The following is a 23535-nucleotide window of genomic DNA, read 5'->3' on the forward strand; positions in this document are numbered from 1 at the left end:
AACTTCAGCTCTCCTTCTTGCCTTAGATATGGGAGCTAATTATTTTAACCTTAAGAGAATCAAAGAAACTCCAGCTATATCTTGACTATAGTCATTCATAGCTAGACCTATTAAGTGACAAAAATAAATCCCATACTTATTTATGCTACCATAATGTTTTTTCTTATAACTCAAATCATTCCTGATACAAAGAGTAAGGTGCTCAAGTCCACTGGCTTTTTCTGAGTACACCTTATGGGGGAATTGAGTTATGGGGAATTCAGATACAACTTAAAACACTCAATTCTGATCTACTTCTAATATCAGCCTCTGAAGTTCATTAGTAAGTTTCTTCATGTTTTATAGCTTGTTTCAAATTGATCTCAGAACCTCAATATGGAAAAGAGAAAAAGGCAAAAAGATCAGGGTGGGGACCACCAGACCAGATATTTTAACCCCAGGGTAAATGATGTCACTGAGAGAGATCCGTGGAAGCTGACAATGATGATGCCCTCAAGCTGAGAGCCTGATGAGGACCTGGGACTGACACTCCAACACTTTTCACGTCTGCTGATCCTCTGTATTTTCCTCACAGCTCTCCAACTCTACAGCCACATCTTGACCCTGGTGAGAGCCACAACTTCTCCCTATGACCTTCTCCTCAGCCAGCCGTCAGCTCCACCCCAGGAAGAGCCTGCCTTGGTTCCTGATCTGGTCACCATGGTCTGAGTGAGTGTGCATGCATCTGCTAGACTTAAAGCCTAAAGCTTGAGACTTTTGATCTGACACTTGAACTTAGCATGCAGAAGAAATGTCTGTCATTAGCCTGTCATGATAATTGTGTTTACAGTGCTTAGAATTAATCTAGAATTGTTTGCTGTGAAGTGATTATGTCTATTGCAGTGCCTAGCATTAAGGATTGACGTTTTCTTGAGTAAGAACCTATAGAGTGAAACTGTATTGAATGATTTGAGTGAATAAAGCACTGGCTAGGGCAGAAGCACATGGACATTCTTTATTTCTCCCTCTGGACTGCATAAGTTGCACCTTTTGCCCATCACAACAGCACACTATCAACACAGAAAGCATGCATATATAAAGAGCCTGAGAAGGAATGACACTACATTTCAGAGCAAAATTAGGGCTGGGAACAGTGGCCCATGCTTATAATCTCAGTCTTAGGAGCCTTGAGGCAGAGAGAGAGAGCAAGTTTAAGGCCAGCCTCATAACTTAGGGAGACTGTCTCAAAAAACAAAACCTCAATGGCAGAGCATTTGCCTATCAGGCGTAAGGACTGGGTAGAATCCCCAATAGGAAGAGTTGTGGGAAGGCAGAAATCAGGGTAGACTTCCTTTATTGTAATGCTGAGTACAACCAAGGGCCTCAAGCATGCTAGACAAGCATCCTGCTTCTGAGCTTCACCTCCCTTCCCTGGAGCTTTTTTATTTTTCACATTTTTGGTACCAGGGATTGAACCCAGGGGCACTTAACCACTAAGCCACATCCTGAGCTCTTTTTATTTTGAGACAGGGTCTCACTGAGCTTCTTAGGACCTTATTAAGTCACTGAGGCTGACCTCAAACTTGCAATCCTCCTGTCTTAGCCTCCCATCTCAGCTTCCTGAGTGGCTGGGATTACAGGCATGTACCGTCACTCCTGGCCCCTAGGACTTTTAAAATTTCACCCATTAAACTAGTGTGGTTTTTTTTTTTTTTTTTTTTTTTTTCTGTTTCTGTTCTAACAGACAAGACAGGGTTTTGTTATGTTGCCCAGGTTAGCCCCAAACTACTGGATTCTAGTGATTCTCCTGTCTCACCTTCCCAAGTAGCTAGGGACTACAGATGACTGCCACCTGGCTAAGAACCAGTGGTTCTTATTGCCCCTCATCTCTCCCAGAGAATATGGAAATACATACTGATAGATTTTTACTATCTCAATGACCGGAAGGCTCTAAGGTAATTACTAGCCAGGGAACAGAAATATGCGGGGTCATTTTTATATTCAAGAATTGTCCTACCCTAAATGACAAAGCTTACCATTGAGAAGCACAGTACTAGTTTATAAACTCTAAGACTCCTGGGGCTGCACTAGTCTAATTGCTATTGCATCCTTGATAAACCTGTGAACTCTCATTTCTCAAACTGTGACGTCATATTATACATAGATCTCATTTATGTCCACATTAGTTTGTGGGATTCCCACTCCTGTCTCAGGAAAGAAGGATATTATTAAGATCTTATCCCTCAAAACAGCTTGGTTAATGAGGGTTTTGTTCCATTTAGGGAAGAAATAAAGAGACACAGGGGTGGGATGTGAGTATTTTATTGCTTTACTAAATAAACCCAGAATGCAGAGGTCCCTAAAAACTAAGGTCAGAAAGACAAATGTCAGTTGTCACCTCACCTTGAACTTAGCTTTGAACTCTGCTCTAATAACTGGAAATTCAGGATTGGATACTAGTTCATTAAGGTTCTTGGGTCCCAGGAAACAGTAAAGCAACAAAACAAGGCAAAGCAGAGAATCCATTGGGTCTGGTAGTTTAGCAATGCCCTATTAGAGAATCATCCTCTGGAGCCAGGGAATATTTGAACAATATCACATGAAAGGAGGAAACTGGTGTGGGCTAAGGTAAGTCTGTGGAACATAGCAGGTCAGTTCCTCCCTTCAGATACCTGGGTTCAGCCACACTTTGTTCCTCATCGAAACTACAGGAATAGCCTGTGGTTTCTGGAGGGGAAGAAGTTAAGGGGCCAAGTGCTTTGGTTCGATGCTTAGCCTTAACCTCACAGCTAGTCCAGGCTCAAGTAATAAAGGATGGCTCCTTAAAGGATACACAGCATTAAAAGAGGAATTTTCATTAACACTGGGCACTACATGGTATTTTGTGTTTTATCCATTGCCCCAGCTTGTAGGGCTATCTTTGCTCATAATAGTCCTGCCCATGGGATAAAGTAGGAGCTACCAAAGCTGAAATACCTCCCTTTTCTCTCAATCTCTATTCTCTTCTTTCCTTTCTAAGAAATATTTTTCTGCACCAAAGTCAACTCCTGCTCAAAATACTAAATGTCTAGAACTGCACTGGTCCAATAGAGTAACCACTAGACACATGTGGCTAATTAAATTGAAATGAACTAAAAATAAATACAATGAGAATTTTAACTCTCTCATATTCTAGCCTAGCCATTCTGAGTGCTTATCAACCACATACGGCTAATGACTACCACTATACTAACCATCACTGCCAAACGGGCAATACTGCTATAAGCTATCCATACTGCCTACACACCTTCTTTCCATCAGTATTCTTCTGTCCCTTGATTATGGTTTCTCCCCCTGGGACCTAAATGCTCAAATGTACCCTTGAATTATGAGAGTATCAATAAATGACCTTTCTTCAGTTACTTTTATTTCTCAACCTATCTGCTGACATTAAGAACCCCTTTTATTTTGAGAAAGGGTATTGCTAAGTTGAATCCCACACTAAACAACTTCAAGGACCAAAACTAAAACTAGTTCCATTTGGCATTCTCTTCGACACATGATTTTCCTCTTTAACTCTATTTACATTGCAATTGTCCTTTATGCTTGTAATGTGCTTCCATGCCCTAAACGATCTACGCCCTTTTGGATCCCCAAACCTCTCACATCAAGCTCTCCCCTTTGAGCTTCAGCATCTTTTTACCTGGATACCTGCCAATGTTTTGATATATTCTTCTCTCCTTTTTCCCCTGGCTCCCCAAACCAGGATGTTAAGACCTCCTTACATCTCTAACATCACCATTTTCAAGTTTTAAAACCAGGCACCTAGGGCTGGGGATATGGCTCAGTTGGTAGAGTGCTTGCTTGCCTCACATGCACAAGGCCCTGGGTTCAATCCCCAGCAAACACACACACACACAAAAAAAATAGGCACCTTGACTTTTCCTTATTACGTTTAGGGGTCAGGCTCTTCCAAATACCCATCTTCAGTGCCATAACCCTATCGCCACTCTAGTTCAGACCCCAATTACTCTCCTGGTAAACCACAATACCTTAACCAACAAATATTCACCTAAGTATGGGAAATTTATTGCTAGTACTGTGTATGTAATAGTATGTATTCAAACAGTATGTATCTGTAAACTTATTTACATATTCATTTATCCCCATCCCCACCCCCACCCCGTGGTACTAGGGATTGAACCAGAGGTGTTCTACCACTGAGCTATATCCTTAGACCTTTTTATTTTTTAAATTATTATTTTTTGTGGTGCTGGGGATTGAACCCAGGGCCTTGTGCATGCAAGGCAAAGCACTCTACCAACTGAGCTATATCTCCAGCTCTTAGCCTTTTTTATTTTGAGAAAGGGTATTGCTAAGTTGAAGTTGCCAAGGCTGTCTCAAATTTGCAATCCTCCTGCCTCAGCCTCCCAAGTCTCTGGAGTTATGGTTTTCTTTTCCTTCCCTTTTTCATGTGCATTAGGAAAAGACATTAGCACATTAAACCTTTTAATTTCAAAACAATTTTGTAGAGTAAGAATGCACCAAATTTAAAAACAAGAGTAGATTTGAATAATAAAGTAGGCAACATGCAAATATGGCAAATGTCATAAAAATGGTATGCAAATGACTGAGAATTGAAAGTCATCATTTTTATGCTCCACTTTTTTGGGGGGCGGGTATTAGGGATTGAACTCAGAGGCACTCAACCACTGAGCCACATCCCCAGCCCTATTCTATATTTTACTTAGAGACAAGATCTCACTGAGGTGCTTAGAGCCTTGCTTTCTGCTTGAGGCAGGCTTTGAACTTATGATCCTCCTGTCTCAGCCTCCTGAGCTGCTGGGATTATAGGCATGTGCCACCTCACTCAGCAAAAATCCAATCTTTTGGATCCCAGTGAAAATGAAGAGGCATTTTTTTTAGTTGTCAGTGGATAGTGATATACCTATCTATCTATTTATATGAGGTGCTGAGAAGCAAACCCAGTGCTCACACATACTAGGCAAGCACTCTACCACTGAGCTACAATCTCAGCCCCCAAGAGGTAAGTTTGAATATGTTTATTCAGTATCAACTCTGTGCCTTCTATCATGAGTCTTTACTAACCGAATCATCCCCACTGGAATCATTCTCTTCCTACCTCTGAACACCCCCAGACTTTTGGCACTCATTATAAAAGAGCTCCATCTTTATGCGTGTTTTCTCGTTCTATTACTAGAATTCAAACAACCTGAGACGGGGGATGGTGACTCCATCTTTGTGTCCTCACCCTAACCCTAGAAAATACCAATGTGTCTGCTGGATAAATCAATCTAGTGTCAGAAGAAATGGTATTGACAGAAAGAAAACTAAATTTGACATGAAACTTGAAGTTTTAAAACTAGAGAAAACTTTTCCACCTGGCTGTATCTACTTAAAATAAAAACAAGTTTCAAACATCTATTCTGTTAAGAAACTTCAATATTACATGAACAATACTTAAATGCTTGATTAGTACAACTGGTAGCTACACTATTCAGACTGAATTATCTCTGCTGTGTAAATTGTTAACTGAAATGTTGATATTTAATTTCTATGATATGAACCAGGAACAATTTTGAGATTTATGTATATAATAAATCATTATCCTCACATGCACATTATTTGAAATATGAATAATTGTATTAGTCTTTCCAATAATAATTTACCATTGTCTTATATCCCACTAGCACATGCTAGCAGGCCTTAAATATGTAAGAAAGGTTTAAAGAAAATGCAAAGCTGTTGAGAATTCAATCCATTTTGTGTTCTTCCGAGTAGGGATGATACAATTAGACAATTTTAGTAGTAACGTACACAGGTCCACTGGGTGTCTGAGGATGCATTCTGAACCACTGAGAAAAGGATAAAGCATGTGTGATGGTCTTTCAACCTTACTGTGTCAAAGGAGAGAACCTTAAGAGGGAATGCAAACAGTCTAAGCAGATGATTTAAGGGCTTGGAAGTGAAGGATTCAGATGGTCTCATTTAGCTCAAGAACACTAGAATTCCTAACCCAGGGAACCTCTATTAGCCTCCCACTCTGACAGACTCCAATCAGGCAGGCTTAAATGTCAGGAAAAAATAGACACAAAAGTGGCTTTGATTCTACTGAGTCAACGGAGGGGGAGCCTATGATAGCTGTTCTCCACATCACACCCCCAACGTTTTGCAGCAGCTTTGTCAATGACACAAATGCAGGGTGGCATGAGGCTTTCAGCAGCTTAGCATTTTAATTTGGGGTGGGGGTAGAATAGAGTACATAAGTTGCTTTGTGTCCCCTGCACCCTGATGCCTTGGGGACCAGCCAGGCTGACCAATAGAATCCAGAGCGAGAGTGTGCGCTGGGTTCCCCAGGAAGGGGCAGATCCAGAACAGAGCAGAAACGATGGTAGTCATCTGTATAAAAAGTAAGAGTTCTCTAGGTGAGAAGGACCAGCATCAATCTAGGTAACAATCTGGGAGAAAGGAAGAGGAAATAAAGAGGCAGCAGCAGGAAATGATAAAACAGAGCCAGGCACTATAGCCTGTGAATTTGGCTTCTTTTCAGGGTTAATAGGAAGAAGAGGTAGATTAGCATCAAGGATCAGGGATCCACAGCAAACAGATGAAGTCCCCAACAACACTTTTTGGTGCTGTTTACTGCTTGGCTTGCTTCTGGGACTCAGCTAGATTCTTAGGTGAATGCTCTTTCTCATCTCAGATGTTTACCCTGAACTTTGGCATTAGGGCGAACATCAAGAGGCTTGCTCTCTAGGCCCTATTTCCTTAGTTGTACAGATTCTACCTTTAGTAGAACCCCTTCTGAGAGGACAACATTTGAAAAACAATTAAGAAAAATCAGTATAAAATAGACTAAGAATAAAAAATATCAGGATTTACCACGGATCCAAGATTAAATGCCTCCCCAGCTTTTGCCAAACAAAGTAACCAGCACCAATGTTTCAAAAGTAAAGGTAGAGAGTCTAGTTTCCAAAGGACAAAACGAAAGCACGCTATGCAAAGCCTGTACCCCCACCCACCCATGAGCCAAGATCCCAGCCCCACTCTGCTGTCAGATAGTTACATAGAAGTCATGTCATTGAGGGCGTGGTCCAGCTCCTCGCTAATGGCCTTGTACTTCAGTTTCTGGGCATAGAGCTCATCTGGACAGGCACAGGAACCACAGGGAGGAATGAGGGGACAGAGTAAAAGATATCAGAAGCAGATGAAGAGAGGGAATCATTAGAAATTAGGAAAAGTGCGACCATGGGTCTAACACCAGAAAACGTCTATGCTGGAAGCCACAACTGGCTATTCTTAGATCCACTGTTTTCTAGGACCAAATGCACTTCTTGATGCCTCTGTTCAGTTGTAGCAAGAATTCAGAACCTGGGCATAGTCCTATTACCAAAGGCACTCAAGAGGATACCACTCCCACCCACTAGCCCAATTTCTACCAGTGATAATACTGAATTCAATAAACAGAAAAGGGAGAATGCACACATCCACAGTGACATTTCTTTGCCTACCAGCTGTGAACACTATTCATGGCCCCCTTTGCTCTACAAGTTGCCTCTTCGAACTATTTTAAAGAACATCCTAGGACAAAGAGCATACCAAGGGAGCACATCTCACGAGTTCTCAAAGCAAAAGACATTTTCCATTGTCATGGTGGATGCAGTTGTCAAATTGCAGGGACAGGAAGTATGTAGAATGCCCCTGGTCAGTTCTGAGACAAGGTTATTTTACAGCTTCATCTCTTGGAGAGGTACCCTACAACTTGATGGTGAATGGTACTGCTGAAAGTGGCCAGGGGATGATATGCATCCTTGCTGCCTTTTGAAGTCATGACTTCCATTTCAACTTGCCGACTAAGGATTTAGGATTACTCAATGAGAAGTAAATGCAGAAATTACCAATCTCCTTAAAGGGAAGGAGGCAAAGTCCAAAATATTAGGCATTCTTGTTTCATTACTACAGACTGAACCCAGAGGTGCTCTACTGCCACTGAGCCACATCCCTGGCCCTTTCTTTTTATTTAATTTTGAGACAAGAGTCTCACTTAGGTGCCCAGGCTGGCCTTGAACTTGCAATCCTCCTGCCTCAGGCTCCCAAATTGCTGGGATTATAGGTGTGTGCCACAGCACCTGGCTAGGTAGTCTTATTAAAAGGAAAGATTAAGTATAAAAATCCAATTCTAGGGTTTGACGCACTTCACCTGACTGTGGACAGGATGAGGCACATCATATGTGCCATGTCACTACCAATTCCCCTTGGTATATAAGAAAAAAGGTACATGGTCAATGGGCAAAATCCTCCTCTATGTCTTTATTTTAATCCCTCCCCCAGGCTCCATACCTTCCAAATCATCAATTGTCTTTTCCAATTTGGCTACCGATCTCTCGGCAAACTCAGCGCGGGTCTCTGCCTAGGGAAAACAAAAAACCAACCAGAATGTGAGATGACAATTCAAAGAGAAGGATATCTATTTCTTCCATTTCCTACCTCCAGAATGGATTTGCAGAATCTAAACCAGCCAATCTAAGTCTACATTGATTTCTTATATAACTTATTATTTAGCATATATTATTATATAATTATTATATATTATATAATTATATTATTATAGTTTATTATATATTAATTTCTTATATATTTCATTAATCCCTCAACTCACCTCCTTGAGTTTATCAGTGAGAATCTTTATTTCTTCCTCATATTTGTCTTCTTTTTGAGAGTACTGTAAAGAAGTAGAATAAAAGTTTCAGAGTAGAAATTAGTCCTACAGACAATACCCGCCCCCATGACATTTACTCCTATTATATTCTTTCTCTCTCTCTCTTTTTTTGCTTTTTCTGCAGTGCTGGGGATTTAACACAGTGCCTTGTGCATGCCACGTAAGAACCCTACCACTGAGCCACATCCCCAGGCCCCTACATTTATTCTTATATTGAATATCCTCTTGTATTTAATATGCTGAATGACCTAAGAGTTAAGAGCAAGGCCCAGTTTTAGACAACCAGTTCTTAAAGTCCATCTATTTCTTTATAGCCATGATACCCTGAGAGTAGACCAGGACCTTTATTTTTAAACCAGAGTTAAGCTTTGATCTTACTCATATCAATGAAAAGTTTTTCCTTCCTACTGATGAATGAGCAGGAATAAAGACACCCTAAGTCAACATGACTAAAATACTTCCCCATGAAAATAAAGAGAAATCTGTCTTGATTGCTCATGTCTTAGAACTGATTCTGTTGCCCTATCTATTTACAAGAAAGTCTATTAGGGCCCCTGATCATGCCTCTCAGCAAAGCAGCACCAGCCTGAGAGCATAAGACTCTAGGTGCCCAAGACCATGACGTTATTTTAACTAAAGCAATCAAAGTGCACAGGAGATTGCATTAAACCCAGGATATGGATGGACAGTCATGGGGAGGAAGAGGACATTTCTCACTGGATTATAAGAAATGGGTATCTCCAGTCTTTCATCAAGGGCAGGGCTGGGCCCAGGCCCCAAAGCCTGTCACCTTCACAAGCCAGCCCCTACCTTCTCCGCCTGAGCCTCAAGAGACTTGAGGTTGTTGGTGACATTCTTCAGCTCCTCCTCCAGCTCAGAACACTTACTGTGAACATTTTAAATACCACAGGAGAGGAAAGGGGAAGAGGAAGAGAATAAAAAAAAAAGGGAGAGAGACACACAGACGTGAATTGAACCTATCATGTAGAGAGTTGGAAGGCATACTAGGGAAGAGAAGCTCCTTGGTAATCTGAGCAAGCATTAACCCTCCTCCCTCTACCATGGAACACATCAGGAGCAGCTGGACCCTCCTGCTCAGAATGTCTGTACACTAATAAAGAAAGAACACTTGATAGAAACCACTATCAGGAACGAGTCACAACTACCTGGGGTAGAGGTGGGAGTGGATGCCCTATCCCAACAGTCCCCCAAATCACCCCAAGGAAGGAGAGACCCTGTTGAGAGGCAGTGAAATAACTGGGAAAGAAAGGATGAAAGATGCCAAATAAGTGGACAGTATGGAGCATTCCATGAAGAGATGAGAAAGCACTCAACAAGTCAACCGGTGGAGGGGAGGAAGCTGCAAAACAAAACAAAACCAAACAAAACCACACCATACAAGGAACCTCTCTGTGGGTTTAATGGTTAGTACCTTTTCTTCAGCAGCATTCAGACACTTCAGGTTCTGGTCCATCAGTCTGATCTGCTCATCCATCTCTCGGCAACGGCTGTTAGTGATAGTCACGGGGATGGCACAAGCCAGGTTGTGGGGAGGGAGAAAGGTGAAAAAGGAACACAGCAAAAAAACAAGCAGCAAAATGAAAAAAAAAAAAAAAAATTCACAAACACATGAAAAAACACCACCATGGTCATGATATGTCATGTCTGGGAGAAGGGAATGCAAGGGAAGCACAAATATATATGCATCAGCACTGACTTTGTTATACAAGGCCAGGAAGGTACCGATGGGGAGAAGGTAATATCTGCCTCTGCCTGAAAGTTGCCCAGCAGATTGGCAAAGTGGTCAAAACAGAGACCAGCTCTTAAGTCAGTATAGGCACTTCAACGCTTCAAGGAGAAAGACCTCCCAGGTGAAAGGACCCACAGTTATATAAAGGACCCACAGCGACAGTTAACTGTTCACCATTATTAGTCTTTATATTCCCTCAATTTGTAAATCTTCCCAAGAAGAAATCAGCAAGCCTCATTTGTCACCTGGTAGGTGGTCAAGACAGTGAGGAAGCCCAAGAGTCTAAAAGCACTTATAGAAGACTTCTACCCTGTAGGCCCTGTTTAACAAGGTTGAAAGAATGCTCGTTTATACGTATCAGTGTCCAAGCCAAAAGGGAAGGGATGGAACAGTACAACAAGATCTGGGGAGTGAGATACTCACGACTCTGCCAGCTCAGCTCGTTCCTCTGTGCGTTCCAAGTCTCCTTCAATAATCACTAACTTACGAGCCACCTATAAGAACAGATTCAGGTACTGCTCAAGAAAGCAAAGAAGGAACCAGTTCCCTCCTGATTCTTTGCAGAAGCCTGATGTCACTGAATCAAGGAGGACAGACTTACCTCTTCATACTTCCTATCTGCTTCTTCTGCAATGTGCTTAGCTTCTTTGAGTTGGATTTCCTGGAGTTCCATCTTTTCTTCATCTTTTAGGGCCCGGTTTTCAATAACCTTCATACCTCTGCCAGAAAAAGGATGAACGGAGCACTGACACTCCATCCCAAGGGACTCAAGAATGGACTCAAAATTGCACCTTTTAAATCGCATTCCTCTCAGTCATTCAAATAGAAATTCTGTAGCACTACTTGCACACCTGAATTTGCTTCCTTCTTTCATTCTTTCTTTCTCTCTCTCCTTTTCCATTTCTTATAAATGGTACCCACATAGCTGTCTTGTTCCTTTGCACAGCTGCACAGTGTTAATTTTCCTAAAAGGGCACTTTTAATTCTGAAAAGCCTTAGTTCAATACCATGCAAGTTGTTATGTACCCTCTATTGTGATTTGGCTCTTGACCTTAGTCACACATTAAAATTACTGAGGCATTTTTAAAACAGCAATGCCTGGACCTCTCTTGCAATTAATACCAACTGAAACGGGGTGGGATCCAAGCATACCCTTCTATGTACCCCCTCGATTCTAATAGTACAGCCAGGATGAGAAGCTTTAGTGAATTGCTAGGCTCTGCCTCTAGAGTTTTTCATTTAGTAACTCAGGGAGGAACTGAGAATTTTAATTTCTACCAAGTGCCTAGATGTTATTCATGCTGATGGTTTGAGACTTGACTTTGAGAGCCTATGTTAAAGGGGACTAATCTCACAAATGGAAGTGTATGATCCACAAAGTGGAAGCCACATGGTGACTCCCTTTTAAGGAGTGTTAGGTCAGTATATAGGGGGGAAAATAAATAAATAAATAACATTACAAATGGGCCAGAGGTCTAGGTAACCCTTACTGTATAAAAAGAAAAAAATCCACAAAAACATGAAAAAAACACCACCATGGTCATGATATGTCATGTCTGGGAGAAGGGAATGCAAGGGAAGCACAAATATATAGATGCATCAGCACTGACTTGTATGTGGAAATTTTTGTACCAGTTCTGGTACAAAAAAACAGAAAGAATATGCAAAACAGAAGGAAAGAAGATTATCTATAAAATAGAGGTTATCTTTTTTTTTAATATTTATTTTTTAGTTGAAGTTGGACATAATACCTCTATTTTATTTATTTATTTTTTTATATGGTGCTGATGATCGAACCCAGGGCCTCGCACGTACTAGGCAAGCACTGCGCCGCTGAGCCACAACCCCAGCCCTAGAGCTTAGCTTTTTTAAAAAGAGGTCTGGCTTGAAGTGATACCACACACCTGCAATTCCAGCAACTCAGGGCTGAGGCAGGAGGATTGCAAGTTCGAGGCCATCCTCAGCAATTTAGCAAGGTCCTCAGCAACTTAGCAAGACCCCACCTCAAAATAAAAAGAACTAAACATGTGATTCAGTGATTAAGCACCCCTGTGCTAGATCCCTAATACAAAAAAAAAAAAAAAGCAGTGGTAGAGCCTGTGTGAGGCCCTGGGTTCAATCCTTAGCACCACAAAGAAACAAAAACAAAACACAAATCTCTAGGGAAATTCTGTTCAGAGTCATTATGTACTTGTCTGTTTTTGTTTTTGTTTTGTCAAGACCTTGTGCATGCAGGGCAAGTGCTCCGTCCCTGAGCTACATCGCCAGCCTATGAAGTGTGTCTGAAATCCATATTCTCTCAGACTCCCCCACACACCTCTCACTCTCATCAGCAGCTTTTTCTGCTTCCTCCAGCTTTTGCAGGGCAGTAGCAAGGCGCTCCTGAGCACGGTCCAGCTCCTCTTCAACCAGTTGGATCCTTCGGTTCAAGGAGGCTACCTCAGCCTCAGCCTGCATTTGAATGAAAGAATGGAAAAGTTAAGCAATAAATTAATGGATGAAAAGAACAATGAAAAGAACTAAGACAGTAAGATTGGGGCTGACTACCATGAAGAGGCAAGATTCTAGGGTAGAACCTGTCTTAGCTCAGATGCTAAAAAATCTAACAGACAGGAGGAAGATATATATATATATGTATCTTCCTCCCTTTCCCACCAACGAACTCCCATATGTTCCACAGGAGGACTGTTTAAAAACCTCAGTTCCTTGCCAGGCATGGGGGAGCGTGCCTATAATCCCAGCAACTTGGGAGAATAATGCAGGAGTATCATAAGTTCAAGGCCCATATGGGTAATTTATTAAGACCTTCAGTAACTTAACAAGACCCTGTCTCAAAATAAAATAAAAAAAAAAACCAAAAAACCCTCAGTTCCTTGCCCAGATCAGTGACAGTACCCCATTTCCTCTTGGACTTAGTCCAAATTTCTAACACGTTGGGGCGAGAAAAGGTAGCCCGAAAAGGTTCTTTCTACCTGAGTTCTAACTGGGAGGTACGTCTCACTCAGCAACTTTCTTGTAAATGTCTCATAAAATAGAAAATGAGCAAGGCTCTTAAAGAGAAAACCTTGGATTATCCATTAATTTTCTGCTTAACTTGAGTTGTTAACCCTGATTTCCTTACCCTAAAATACCAGGAAGTAAATAAGCCGAGAGAATGTTCACCAGACTAGCCTTCCAGTGGAAAGCAAAAGAATGGAACACTGGGATACCTTCCTCTATGCCTTCAGCGTGCCTCCTCAACCCCTTGAGTTGCCAAGGAAGAGCTGTTTCTGGCTAAAAGTATCTGCTTTGGTGACATTACCAAAAACGAAACAATAACAACAAAAACCCACAAGTAAACATTCCACCACTCCTGCCTCCAAATTCCTGAATCCTTTCGATTTCTTTAGTCATCCCCTTACCTTCATTTTCCAATACAGTTTATATCAACCCTGTAACTGACTTCCAAGCTTCAGTGAGTAAATGTAAGGTCTGGTTATGGAATGAGAAACAAGGAAGGAGGGAGGCTGCCTGCACGTGGACAGATTCTAAAGGTAGAAAAAGTCTCCTTCCTGTGATTGCTTTAAGTATGCAAGAATTTAATCTGCCCTGCAAACCACCCAGTTCAGATGCTTATCCAAGTGCCTGGTAAACATGATCTCTCCTCCACAGCTCAGACTGCCTGAATTCTATTACCCTGATTTCCTCCTAGTAGGCAGGGTGGCAGCAGCTTAGAAATCTGGGCCACCAGTCCTATGGGGAAGGATACAGCCCAAAAGACTCCTAGTAACAACCAGGACTGGTACAAAAATTTCCACATACAAACATAGGAGGTTCAAGGGCCAGGGAAGCGGGGCAGGGAGTTGAGGCAAAAATCTAACCACCAGACTACAGGGAAAAAAAATTGACAAGTCTACATAAGCTGAAACTACTAAGAAACCATTTGTGTCTCTAACCATACTATTCAAGACACCACAAAGACAAGTATTCTCTGGTTCTGTCTCTTCCAGGAAAACATATGTCCCCTAGGACAATACAGATTTCTCTTCCCAGACCAACAAGGCCAATCAGTCAAGATACAGGGTATCAGGCAGGAACTGAGAGATACTGCAGTACAATACAATTATGTACCCCCTTTCAGACACCTAAAATGAAAACACAAAATATGGAACTAGACTTGGGAGGAAGCTCATAAAATGCAAGTCCCCACCAGATCAGTAGTTACCCAAATTGGAGTAGAAGATAACAAGCTATGGGGGCAGGGTTGTAGTTTCCATGACAACAAGCTGGCTCAGGCAGTTTCTCCCACAAATCAGCATTTACAATAGAATTCTTCATAAGGCTGAAAAGGGAGGAGAAAACGCTTCTTGGTTCCCTTACAAGAGCATGCGCACACAAGACTATCAAAAGCAGAAACCAAGATGGGAGTCCCTATGAAATCTTCAGAGATCCCAAAGGTTGGGGCTCCAAGTCATCACTGATTTTCCCCCTTCTCCCATAGAGAATCAGCAGAATTGAGATCTGAAACTCTTTTTAAAGAAATAAGGAAGACAACCTTTCTTTCCCTTCAAGCCAGAGCCTATGCACAAGGCCTCTCCCTTTCAGGTCAACAATAAAGAAAAGTACTACCTTTTGCAAACCACACTGGCCCTGGGAAACATTAAATTTTGTGTGTTTCTAGTAAGCCTAGGTTTTAGCATGCTCACCCAGATATGGTCTTGGCCTTTCAGTCTACCCCGCTCTGGCCCAGCTTGGAAGATATAGTCTGAGGTCCTTCCCTTCAAGTAATAAAAGGATGCTTCAGGGCCCAGGAGACAAAGATCTCAGGGGTGGTGGTGGAAGTGGAACCCAACAGGAATTTGGTCACATTAGAAGATGGCTGACAGCAGCTCCAGCTATGCCATGAGTTTGGTTTAAATGCTGCCATCCTCCACTCCAGAGAAAGTCCCAAAGTAAACCACACCCCTAAAGGCAAGAAACTGACAGCGCACTGGTTCTCAGAGGCAGAACAGGGCCAAGGACAGAAGGGGATTTGCCTAAATCTGGCACTCTGCCACACTGGAGTTTCTCTTTTTAGATAAAAGCCACAGATGGAATTAAAAGGAAAAAGAGTACTAGGAAAGTTAAGCTTGAGCCCTGTGCCTGTAAGGGACTGCTGGAACTCATTGTGTTCACAAAAAGATCTACCAGGGAGCTAGATACCATGTCCTTGGGGGAATTTAAATTTATCAAGCGGGAGGGAGGCATGTTGGGAGCAAGGGAATAGAACTGTTTGCTGGTCCCAAAGTAAACAAAGGTGGAGCCTAAATGGAGGCACTCAGAGCAAAGGACTATTTGCTTCTCCCCTATGAGTGTGCTCTGGTTTGGGGGCAGAGAATGGTAAGCAGCAGGAAAACAAATCTAAACCAAAGGAAGGTGATACCCACCAGACCCCACAAATGGAGAGAATCACCACACACAAACATTCTAACCCTCTCCAGAGACTAGGAATTGGGGATTAAAGCCAGAATCAAAACAGCTGTTCAAAAGCTCACTCACTCCCCTCAACAATATTCCTAAAATTTCAGGTCAGGACAAAAAGGGGAGGGGGGCTATTTTAAAAAGATAAGGTGAGGGCTAGGACTGTAGCTCAGTGTAGAGTTCATTCTCCTAGCCCCAGCCATTTGGGAGGCTGAGGCAGGAAGATCACTTGAGCTCATGAGTTCAGAGTTCAAGAAAAATCTAAAAGACCCCCTGTGGAAAGGAGGAAAAGGTTACAATGTTACATATGTAACATTTTTACCACCACAAATCAGGTTAAGAAGAAGACCTGCATTTAAATTTTATATTGCCAGAAATACAAAGGAAACTCAAAACTAAAAGTGGATTTGAGAAGGTGCTACATTTAAAAAGGTCTATCTCCAGTTTGAGACCAGAAAAGACTGATCTTTTCAGAACAACTCCAGTGTCTCGGCTTTGATCTCATCCAGCTTCACAACATGGGCTGCTGGGTATTCATACAAAGTAACTAGAAAAATAATTGACAGTCCCACCAACAGCCTGAGATATCATCAGGGAGTGCTGAGCTTCCAGGTCCAGAGGGAGGAACCCGCAAAACCCACATTCCAGAATGCCCTAAAGAGAATAACAGGGCAGGGAATCAAGCTTAGTGGTAAAGAGCTTGCCTAGCACACAGGAGGCCTTGGATTCAATTCCCAGCATGGGATGAAAAAACAAGTAGAATAACAGGTGGTTCAGGCATCCCTTTCCCGTCCTACCATCATTTTACCTCAGGAGAGTTTAAAGTTCACTAGAGCAGAAAGCCAAAAGATTATGTTCCCTCAGGCTAAGGAAGAGTAGATACTGGTTTCATCAATATTTAACTATCACCCTACTTCCCCACTTCCCCATTTTGAAAACTTCCTCACTAGACCTCAGCTCACTATGCAAATTTGGTAGGCTGAGTGAGGGAGTAAGCTACTTATGAAACTGCTCACTCTGTTGCTTATCTCCCCAGAATCACCAAGGAAAGGGGGAAAAAAGAGCCAAATTTTCCTGCAAGAAAATTACCAAATCTTGGGACACACAACATCATCTACCCAAAATTATTCTTAGAGTGCTCATATTTAAATGATGAGCCTAACATGCTGCAGCTCAACATCCTCCATACTCTTTTCCCCTTTAAGACTATCTGGTCTCCAGAGCAAAGGAGATGAAAAAGTGTCATTGTTTGAGTCACTCAGCAAGTCCATCTCACTTGAATTGAAAATTAGAAGGTACCCGTATACTGAACAGGAAAAATTCCACCTAGAAAAAGGTAACGGAGGAAAACAAGCTGCAGCATCTCCATACTATTATAAAATACAAGTATCAACTTGGAGCACAGCTGTAACTTCCCTTTCCCACCCCTTTCCAAATTTCACTTCTCCCCCCCAAAAACAAATTCTCAGTCACTCCCACTGGGGCATGAAGAAAAAAAAAAAAGAACCTATCAAGAGGAAGAACAAAAGAATATCAAGAAACCACAAGAGTTCTTTCATCAGGTCTTCACATTATTAGCAACAGTTACTTTAGGCTCATCCTCTGAAATCAAAGATTCAAGAGATCAGCTTCACCCACTAGACTGCACCCTAGATCTTGGAAAATATTATGGCTTACTAAAACTAGTCAACCACTTCTAAAAGGAAATCTCAAGAATCACCATTCATTCCACCAGCACTTTATGTTCCAACTTCCAGCCGAACAAATATTGAACTTTAAAAAAAAAAAAAAGACTGTACTGAACAATTAGGAAAATAGCAACTATTCTGTTTGCATCCACCACATTGCCCAGCTCAATCAGAACTACCTTGAGATTGGCACGGACCTCTGATTCGCTGCCATACACTTCCTTATCAGTTCTTCTTGGAAGAAATGTTCTTAACTAGTTCAGCCTGCACTGCTCAAACTTCAGCAGCGAAGGTCTCAATCTAGCAGACGTTCCTGCCTTTCAGGTCTTTAAGGGTAGAGCCAGGGAAGTTGGCTGGACGCTACACTTGCACACTGATTTAGGGAGAGAAATACCATCATTTCCCTCCCGCTTCATGTGTATGGGTACAGGAGTTAAAGGAGCTCCCGGTAAGAGAAAAGGGCCCTAGGCCACAGGATGGGAGACGGTGCAGGGGCATCAAGCTCCTCTAGCGAGGGAGGGCACCGCGCTTCCTCTGAGCCGACTGCTGCCTCATTTCCTGAGTAGGAGGGGGAGCGGAAAAGCAGCCAGCAGGCCGAGCCGAGGGCTTTCCGGCGGTTCCCACCCCCAGCCCGCACCCTTTCACGGGAGGTCAGGCCCAGCCCTCCCGGACCAGAGGAGCGCCCACTCCCTCTTACTCCTCGGGCCGGAAACCTCAAGAGACCAAAGTCCCCCCACCCTTCACGGGGAAGTGGGGGAGGGAGAGGCCGCTGAGCCCCTCCCCCGGCCGCGCCCGACGGCGAGGGACAGAATGAATGAGCTGCAAGGAGGAAAAAACCACTCCCCGGGCCCTGCGAGGCTCGGTTCCTTCAAAGGTCAAGCCTGCTCGCCGGAGCGCTCCATTCCCCGCTGGCCCGCTGGCTGTCCCGTCGGAGCTGAGCTCCACCCATCCTCCGGGCTCAACTTCCTTTCCGGGGCCTCCTTGGCCCGCAAAGGACCGCGCATCACAGCAAAAGGCGCCCTATGCGGGGTCCCGGTTGCGCCGGTGCCTGGACCCTCCCTCGTGCGCCTCGCTCTCGGTACCTGTTCCCGGGCCCGCCTTTCTCCCTCAACTTCCCGCTGGAGGCGCTCAGCCCTCTCCTCGGCATCATCCGCTTGCTGCTGCAGAACCTGAATCTTGCGCTTCACCGCCTCGACGGTGGTGATCCCGGCCATGGTGCCCACCCAGCGGCTTCTCGTTATCTGCCTTCTGCCTCCTCTCGGCGCTGCAGCCGCTTCTCACCCCTACTTCCGCCTGCTACGCCCTGAAATACCGGAACTCACCCACCCGCCCGGATGTGACGCCACGGCTGCGGCGCCCTCCCTCTGCCAGGCAGGCGGGAAGGCTGTCCACTGGAGGGAGAGCCGGACCGGGCGAGGGGCGGAGCCTCGTAGTCGCCCTGGGCGACCACTCCCCGCCGGACTTTCCCTGGATTAGTAAAGAGGGGCGGGGTTGGGAAGAGGGAGGGTTACCATGGTAACTGGGGGTCGCTGCGTGGTCTAGCCTCTGTGGCCAGGCAGGCTGCCCACAATGGTTGGCCCATTTACAAGTGTCGTGTTGCCCCTCCACTCCCGAAGTTGACCTCGCAATGCCTGTTCGCCACCGCTTACCCACGAGGGTACCCTGTATCCTCTCCACAATAGAAACATCCTACAGTCTCTGCTTCCACCCATCCCAGGACAGGTTCTAAGAAAAGCCTAAAAGACTTTCTGGGTCTCATCTTTCAAAGAGTTTTCCACTACAGCTTCCTACCAAAATTTGCTCAGGTAGGTTCTCTCCATTTCCTGGAAATCAATGAAGGAAACTATTGGGGTGGAAGAGACAGACAAGTTGATCAAGTCCTCATTCTATTTAGCATCGATTGTTGACTTAAATATTCTATTTACAATACCAATGTTTCCCCTATTTGAGAGTCAGCATGCACCATTAACCTGGGCCTGATGGCCCAGACCTGTAAAATCCCAGCAACGAGGCAGGAGGATCCCAAGTTTGAGGCCTGCCTGGGCAACCTAAAGAGACCCTGTCTTAAAATTTAAAAAATAACAATTGTAAAGCACCCCTGGATTCAATCCCCAATATCCCCCTTTACCCCCACCTTGCAAAATATATGTATACCATTAATTGACTTACCAGCCCCTTCAGGTTTTGGAATGACTCAGGACTTGGTAATTTAATGATCACTTACAGTCCTTTCTGCAGATATGCCCCCATTCTATCAGGAAGGAATTCTTATTGCAGATTCCTGTCACTAGATCCTTTGTGCAACAGCAAGATAGAGGTGCCTGGAAAACTACTGTGGAATTGAACCTCCATTCTATAATGACTTTCACCAATTTCACTGCCTCTACTGCTTGAGGTATCCCAAGGAACTAGATCCTGCTCAGGCACTGCTATGCAGGATTTCTGGAAATACAATAATAAACTTGAGCCAGGCTCTATGACAAACCATTGCAAACCCAGCAACTGGGGAGGTTGAGGCAGGAGGATCACAAGTTTGAGGGCAGCCTGGGCAACTTAGAGAAACCAGTCTCAAAGAAGCTAAAAGGGATGGGGAAACCAGGATTGGTGGCACATGCCTGAAATCCCAGTAGCTTGGGAGACTAAGACAGGAGGATCAAGAGTTCAAAGCCAGCCTCAGCAACTTGGAGGAAACTAAGCAACCCAGTGAAACCCTGTCTCTAAATAAAATACAAAATAGGGCTGGGGATGTGGCTCAGTGGTAAGTGCCCCTGGGTTTAACCTCCAATACCAAAAGAAAAAAGGTAGAAAAAAAGAGAGAGACTTGAGGTATATTTTTCTTCCCTTGCTGGTACTGGGAATCAAAACCAGAGTCTTCACACACTAGACAAACGCTTTATCACTGAGTTACATCCCCAGCCCAGCCAGACTTGAAAATTTTATTTTCCCCTCTATTTCTTTCTATTCCTTCATCCTTCTCAGTAAGTAATAATGATAAATTTCTCCTCTGGTGCAGCTCTTTTCACCTACAGAATTAGCATATAGAATAGGACTTAGAATCAAGAATCCTAACCCTTAAAAGTGTTGGAAAGGCAATTGTTGTGTAATATCTGGGTCTGATTCTAAGGATGCCCCCTCCAGAGAATCTGCCTTCCTCTCTCTTTTTGAAATACTAAATAAATAATGACCTTATTCAGAAGAAAAAAAACTTGGACCAACAATAAATTTTCTTGGTAGGGTACTTTGATTTCTCCCACAGTAACTGCAAAGGAAGAGCAGGGTTCTGACTCTGTACCTGATGGCCTAATTTTTCCAGCTGGCTTTAAAGAAATCTCATCCCAAGGTGGAAGTGAGATTTTCTTATCTGAACACTGATCAGCAGGGGGCACTATTGCACCTCTCTGGGCCCCAATGAAGAAGCTGAAGCCCTTGTCCTAGACAACCCAAAGGGGTGTTGAGAGCACCACTGCATTCCTGAGGCTGGTGGACTTGAACAGATAATCTCCTCTTGATCCAGGGAAACAGATGGGCTGACTCCTGATAGCCTTTAGGAACATGATGGATAGGCAGCAAGGGGCCCAGTGCTATTGTTTTACTGGTGACAAACAATATAATATATCAACAAGTTTATAAGTCCAAGTCTGTTCCTTCTCCCCCCATCTCTCCCAATGCCTATTCTTAAAAAAGGGTGTTATGACTCTTGTGTCCTAACCATTGTATTCCTCTTACCCGTTTCTCCCTAAACAGCTTCTGATTTCATCTCAGATTAAGAGGGCCTTAGGCATGGTTGCACAACAGTGTAAATGTATATGTAGTGTCGCTGTGTACTTAAAAGATGGTTAAAGTGGCAAATTTTATGTATTTATATTTTGGCACAATTTTTAAAACAATATTAGACAACCTTGGAGAAGTACAAAAAATAAAGTTTGGATTGACCTTTGCCACATCCTTGCCTTTCTTTGTTCAAGCAGTCCTAGCAAATCCTAGACTTTCACAAAGGCTTCTCAGATAACCAGTTCTGTCTGTGTAAACATGCAGCTATTCACTTCCTCATCCCTCTCCTCCCTGTCCACCTACAACAAGGTAATATGTTCTGTTTACTTATTTATTAATCAGAAGAACAGAGCTTCTTTTGTATTGGACAAAGCACCCTTCCCACAAAGATGTATATATATTATGCTGCAGATGATGCTGACCCTTGCTCACTCTCTCTCTCTCTCTTTTTTTTTTTTTTTTTTTTTTTTTGGTACCAGGGATTGAACTCAGGGGCACTCCACCACTGAGTCACATCCTCAGTCCTAATTTTTTTTTGGATTTTATTTAGAGATAGGGTCTCACTGAGTTGTGTAGTGCCTCAAAGTTGCTGAGGCTGGCTTTGAACTTGCGTTCCTCCTGTCTCAGCCTCCTGAGCTGCTGAGATTACAGGCATGTGCCACCATGCCTGGCCCTTGCTCTCTTTTTAAACCTTGATACTCTTCCTTATTTGGTACTTTTCCAATTCCTATAAACAATAACTTGCTTTCCTTTTTTTGACTTTTTTTTTTTTTTTTTTTTTTTTTTTTTTTGGTATCAGGGATTGAACCCGGGGTGCTCAACCACTGAGTCACATCCCTAGCTGTTTTTATTTTTTATTTTGAGACACTAAGTTGCTTAGAGCCTCCCTAAGTTGCTGAGACTAGTTTTGAACTTGTGATTCTCCTGCCTCAGCCTTCTGAGCTGCTGGGCTTACAGGTGTACACCACCATGCCCAGTTGTATAAAACATTTTAAGACAAACTGGATGTGCCAATGCACACCTGTAATCCCAGCTACTCTGGAGACTGAGGCAAGAGGATCTCAAGTTTGAGGCCAGCCTTGGCCACTTAGTAAGACACTATCTCAAAAAGAAAAAAAAAGTTAAAGGATTGGGGATGTAGCTCAGTGGTAAAGCACCCCTGTGTTCAATCACAAGTATCAAAATAAATAAAATAAATAAACAATTCAACAGACAGAATTCAACCCCAAGAAGTTCCTTTATCTTCCCGGTAATATTGATTTATTATCTACAGCCTCCATCACCTTCCCTCTTCCAAGATCTGTTATTAGACTTCTTTTTCTTGCTTCTGGAATACACCTCCTTGAGCCTGCAAATGTTTTAGCTTAAGGACCTCCCTGGGGAGTTGTTTTCTAGCATCTCACAAAACTATGCTGACATTGTGCTAGTTTGTGAAAACGTCTATCCTCCTGTCCATATACTGGAACCAGAGAGATTCATCCACCCATACCTGGGACCTAGGCTTGGCAACTCCAACAAGCCGTCTATCACTCATCCTGGGGGTAACCTGTGGGGTTTTGTTTGCTTGCTTGTTTGTTTGCAGTTTTCCAAGAAGAGAGAATTCTCTTTTGCAATAGAGCTGGGCATGGTGGCACACACCTATAATCCCAGCAACTTCAGAGACTGAGGCCAGGTACAGCAATTTAATGAGACCAAAATAAATAAAAGGGCTAGGAATGTAGCTCAGTAGTAGAGTGCCCCTGTACCACTAGGTTCAATCCCCAGTACTACAGGTGGTAGGAAGACAATTCCTGTGGGCTGGGCTTATAGCCCAGTGGAAGGTTTTGGGTTCAATCTCCAGTACCCCAAAAAAGTATTTCTATGGTATTTTTCTTCCAAAAAATTTCCTATCTGGTCTATTATCTTTGCAGCAAACTTCAAAATTGAAAGTGAAAGAAAATAGGTGGTTACAGGATAATATGAAGTGGTTTAAAAAAAGGTAATTTACTTCCTTTTCAAATGTGAACAATCAGCCCTACAGAAACAATAATTTACTCAAGAACAAAGAGTAAGGTCTGGTGGTGATAACTTTACCTCCTAAGATTCCTTAGTTTCTATGAAAGTCCACTCTGGGGACCTCTGAGTTGCCCTATGAGCAGTACTTCCTATGGTATCTGAGGCATAAGGGCAGGTGTCCACATTGGCCAAGA

At 43.1% G+C, this 23535-nt stretch overlaps 1 protein-coding gene across 15 annotated transcripts in view; it reads right to left on the reverse strand.

Moving 5' to 3' along the window:
* Tpm3 (tropomyosin 3) overlaps positions 1 to 23535 on the reverse strand; it is a 28688-nt gene that overhangs the window by 3348 nt on the left and 1805 nt on the right. For 2 of the 15 annotated variants that reach the window (XM_076862004.1, XM_076862010.2), the window contains exons 1-7: positions 18658 to 18875; positions 12766 to 12899; positions 11050 to 11167; positions 10872 to 10942; positions 9509 to 9584; positions 8639 to 8701; positions 8320 to 8389 (exon numbers count right to left, since the gene is read on the reverse strand). In XM_076862004.1, coding sequence (XP_076718119.1) covers positions 8320 to 8389; positions 8639 to 8701; positions 9509 to 9584; positions 10872 to 10942; positions 11050 to 11167; positions 12766 to 12899; positions 18658 to 18789 — 664 coding nt within the window. In that variant the 5' untranslated portion in view covers positions 18790 to 18875. Of the gene's footprint in view, positions 1 to 5600; positions 6379 to 7041; positions 7125 to 8319; positions 8390 to 8638; positions 8702 to 9508; positions 9585 to 10130; positions 10207 to 10871; positions 10943 to 11049; positions 11168 to 12765; positions 12900 to 18657; positions 18876 to 23535 lie in introns of those variants that run through there. The other 13 variants (XM_076862007.1, XM_076862011.2, XM_076861999.1 and 10 more) reach the window with 10 other exon arrangements.

Source organism: Callospermophilus lateralis, chromosome 7 (assembly GCF_048772815.1).
Source record: "Callospermophilus lateralis isolate mCalLat2 chromosome 7, mCalLat2.hap1, whole genome shotgun sequence".
Classification (NCBI taxonomy): Eukaryota; Metazoa; Chordata; class Mammalia; order Rodentia; family Sciuridae; genus Callospermophilus; species Callospermophilus lateralis.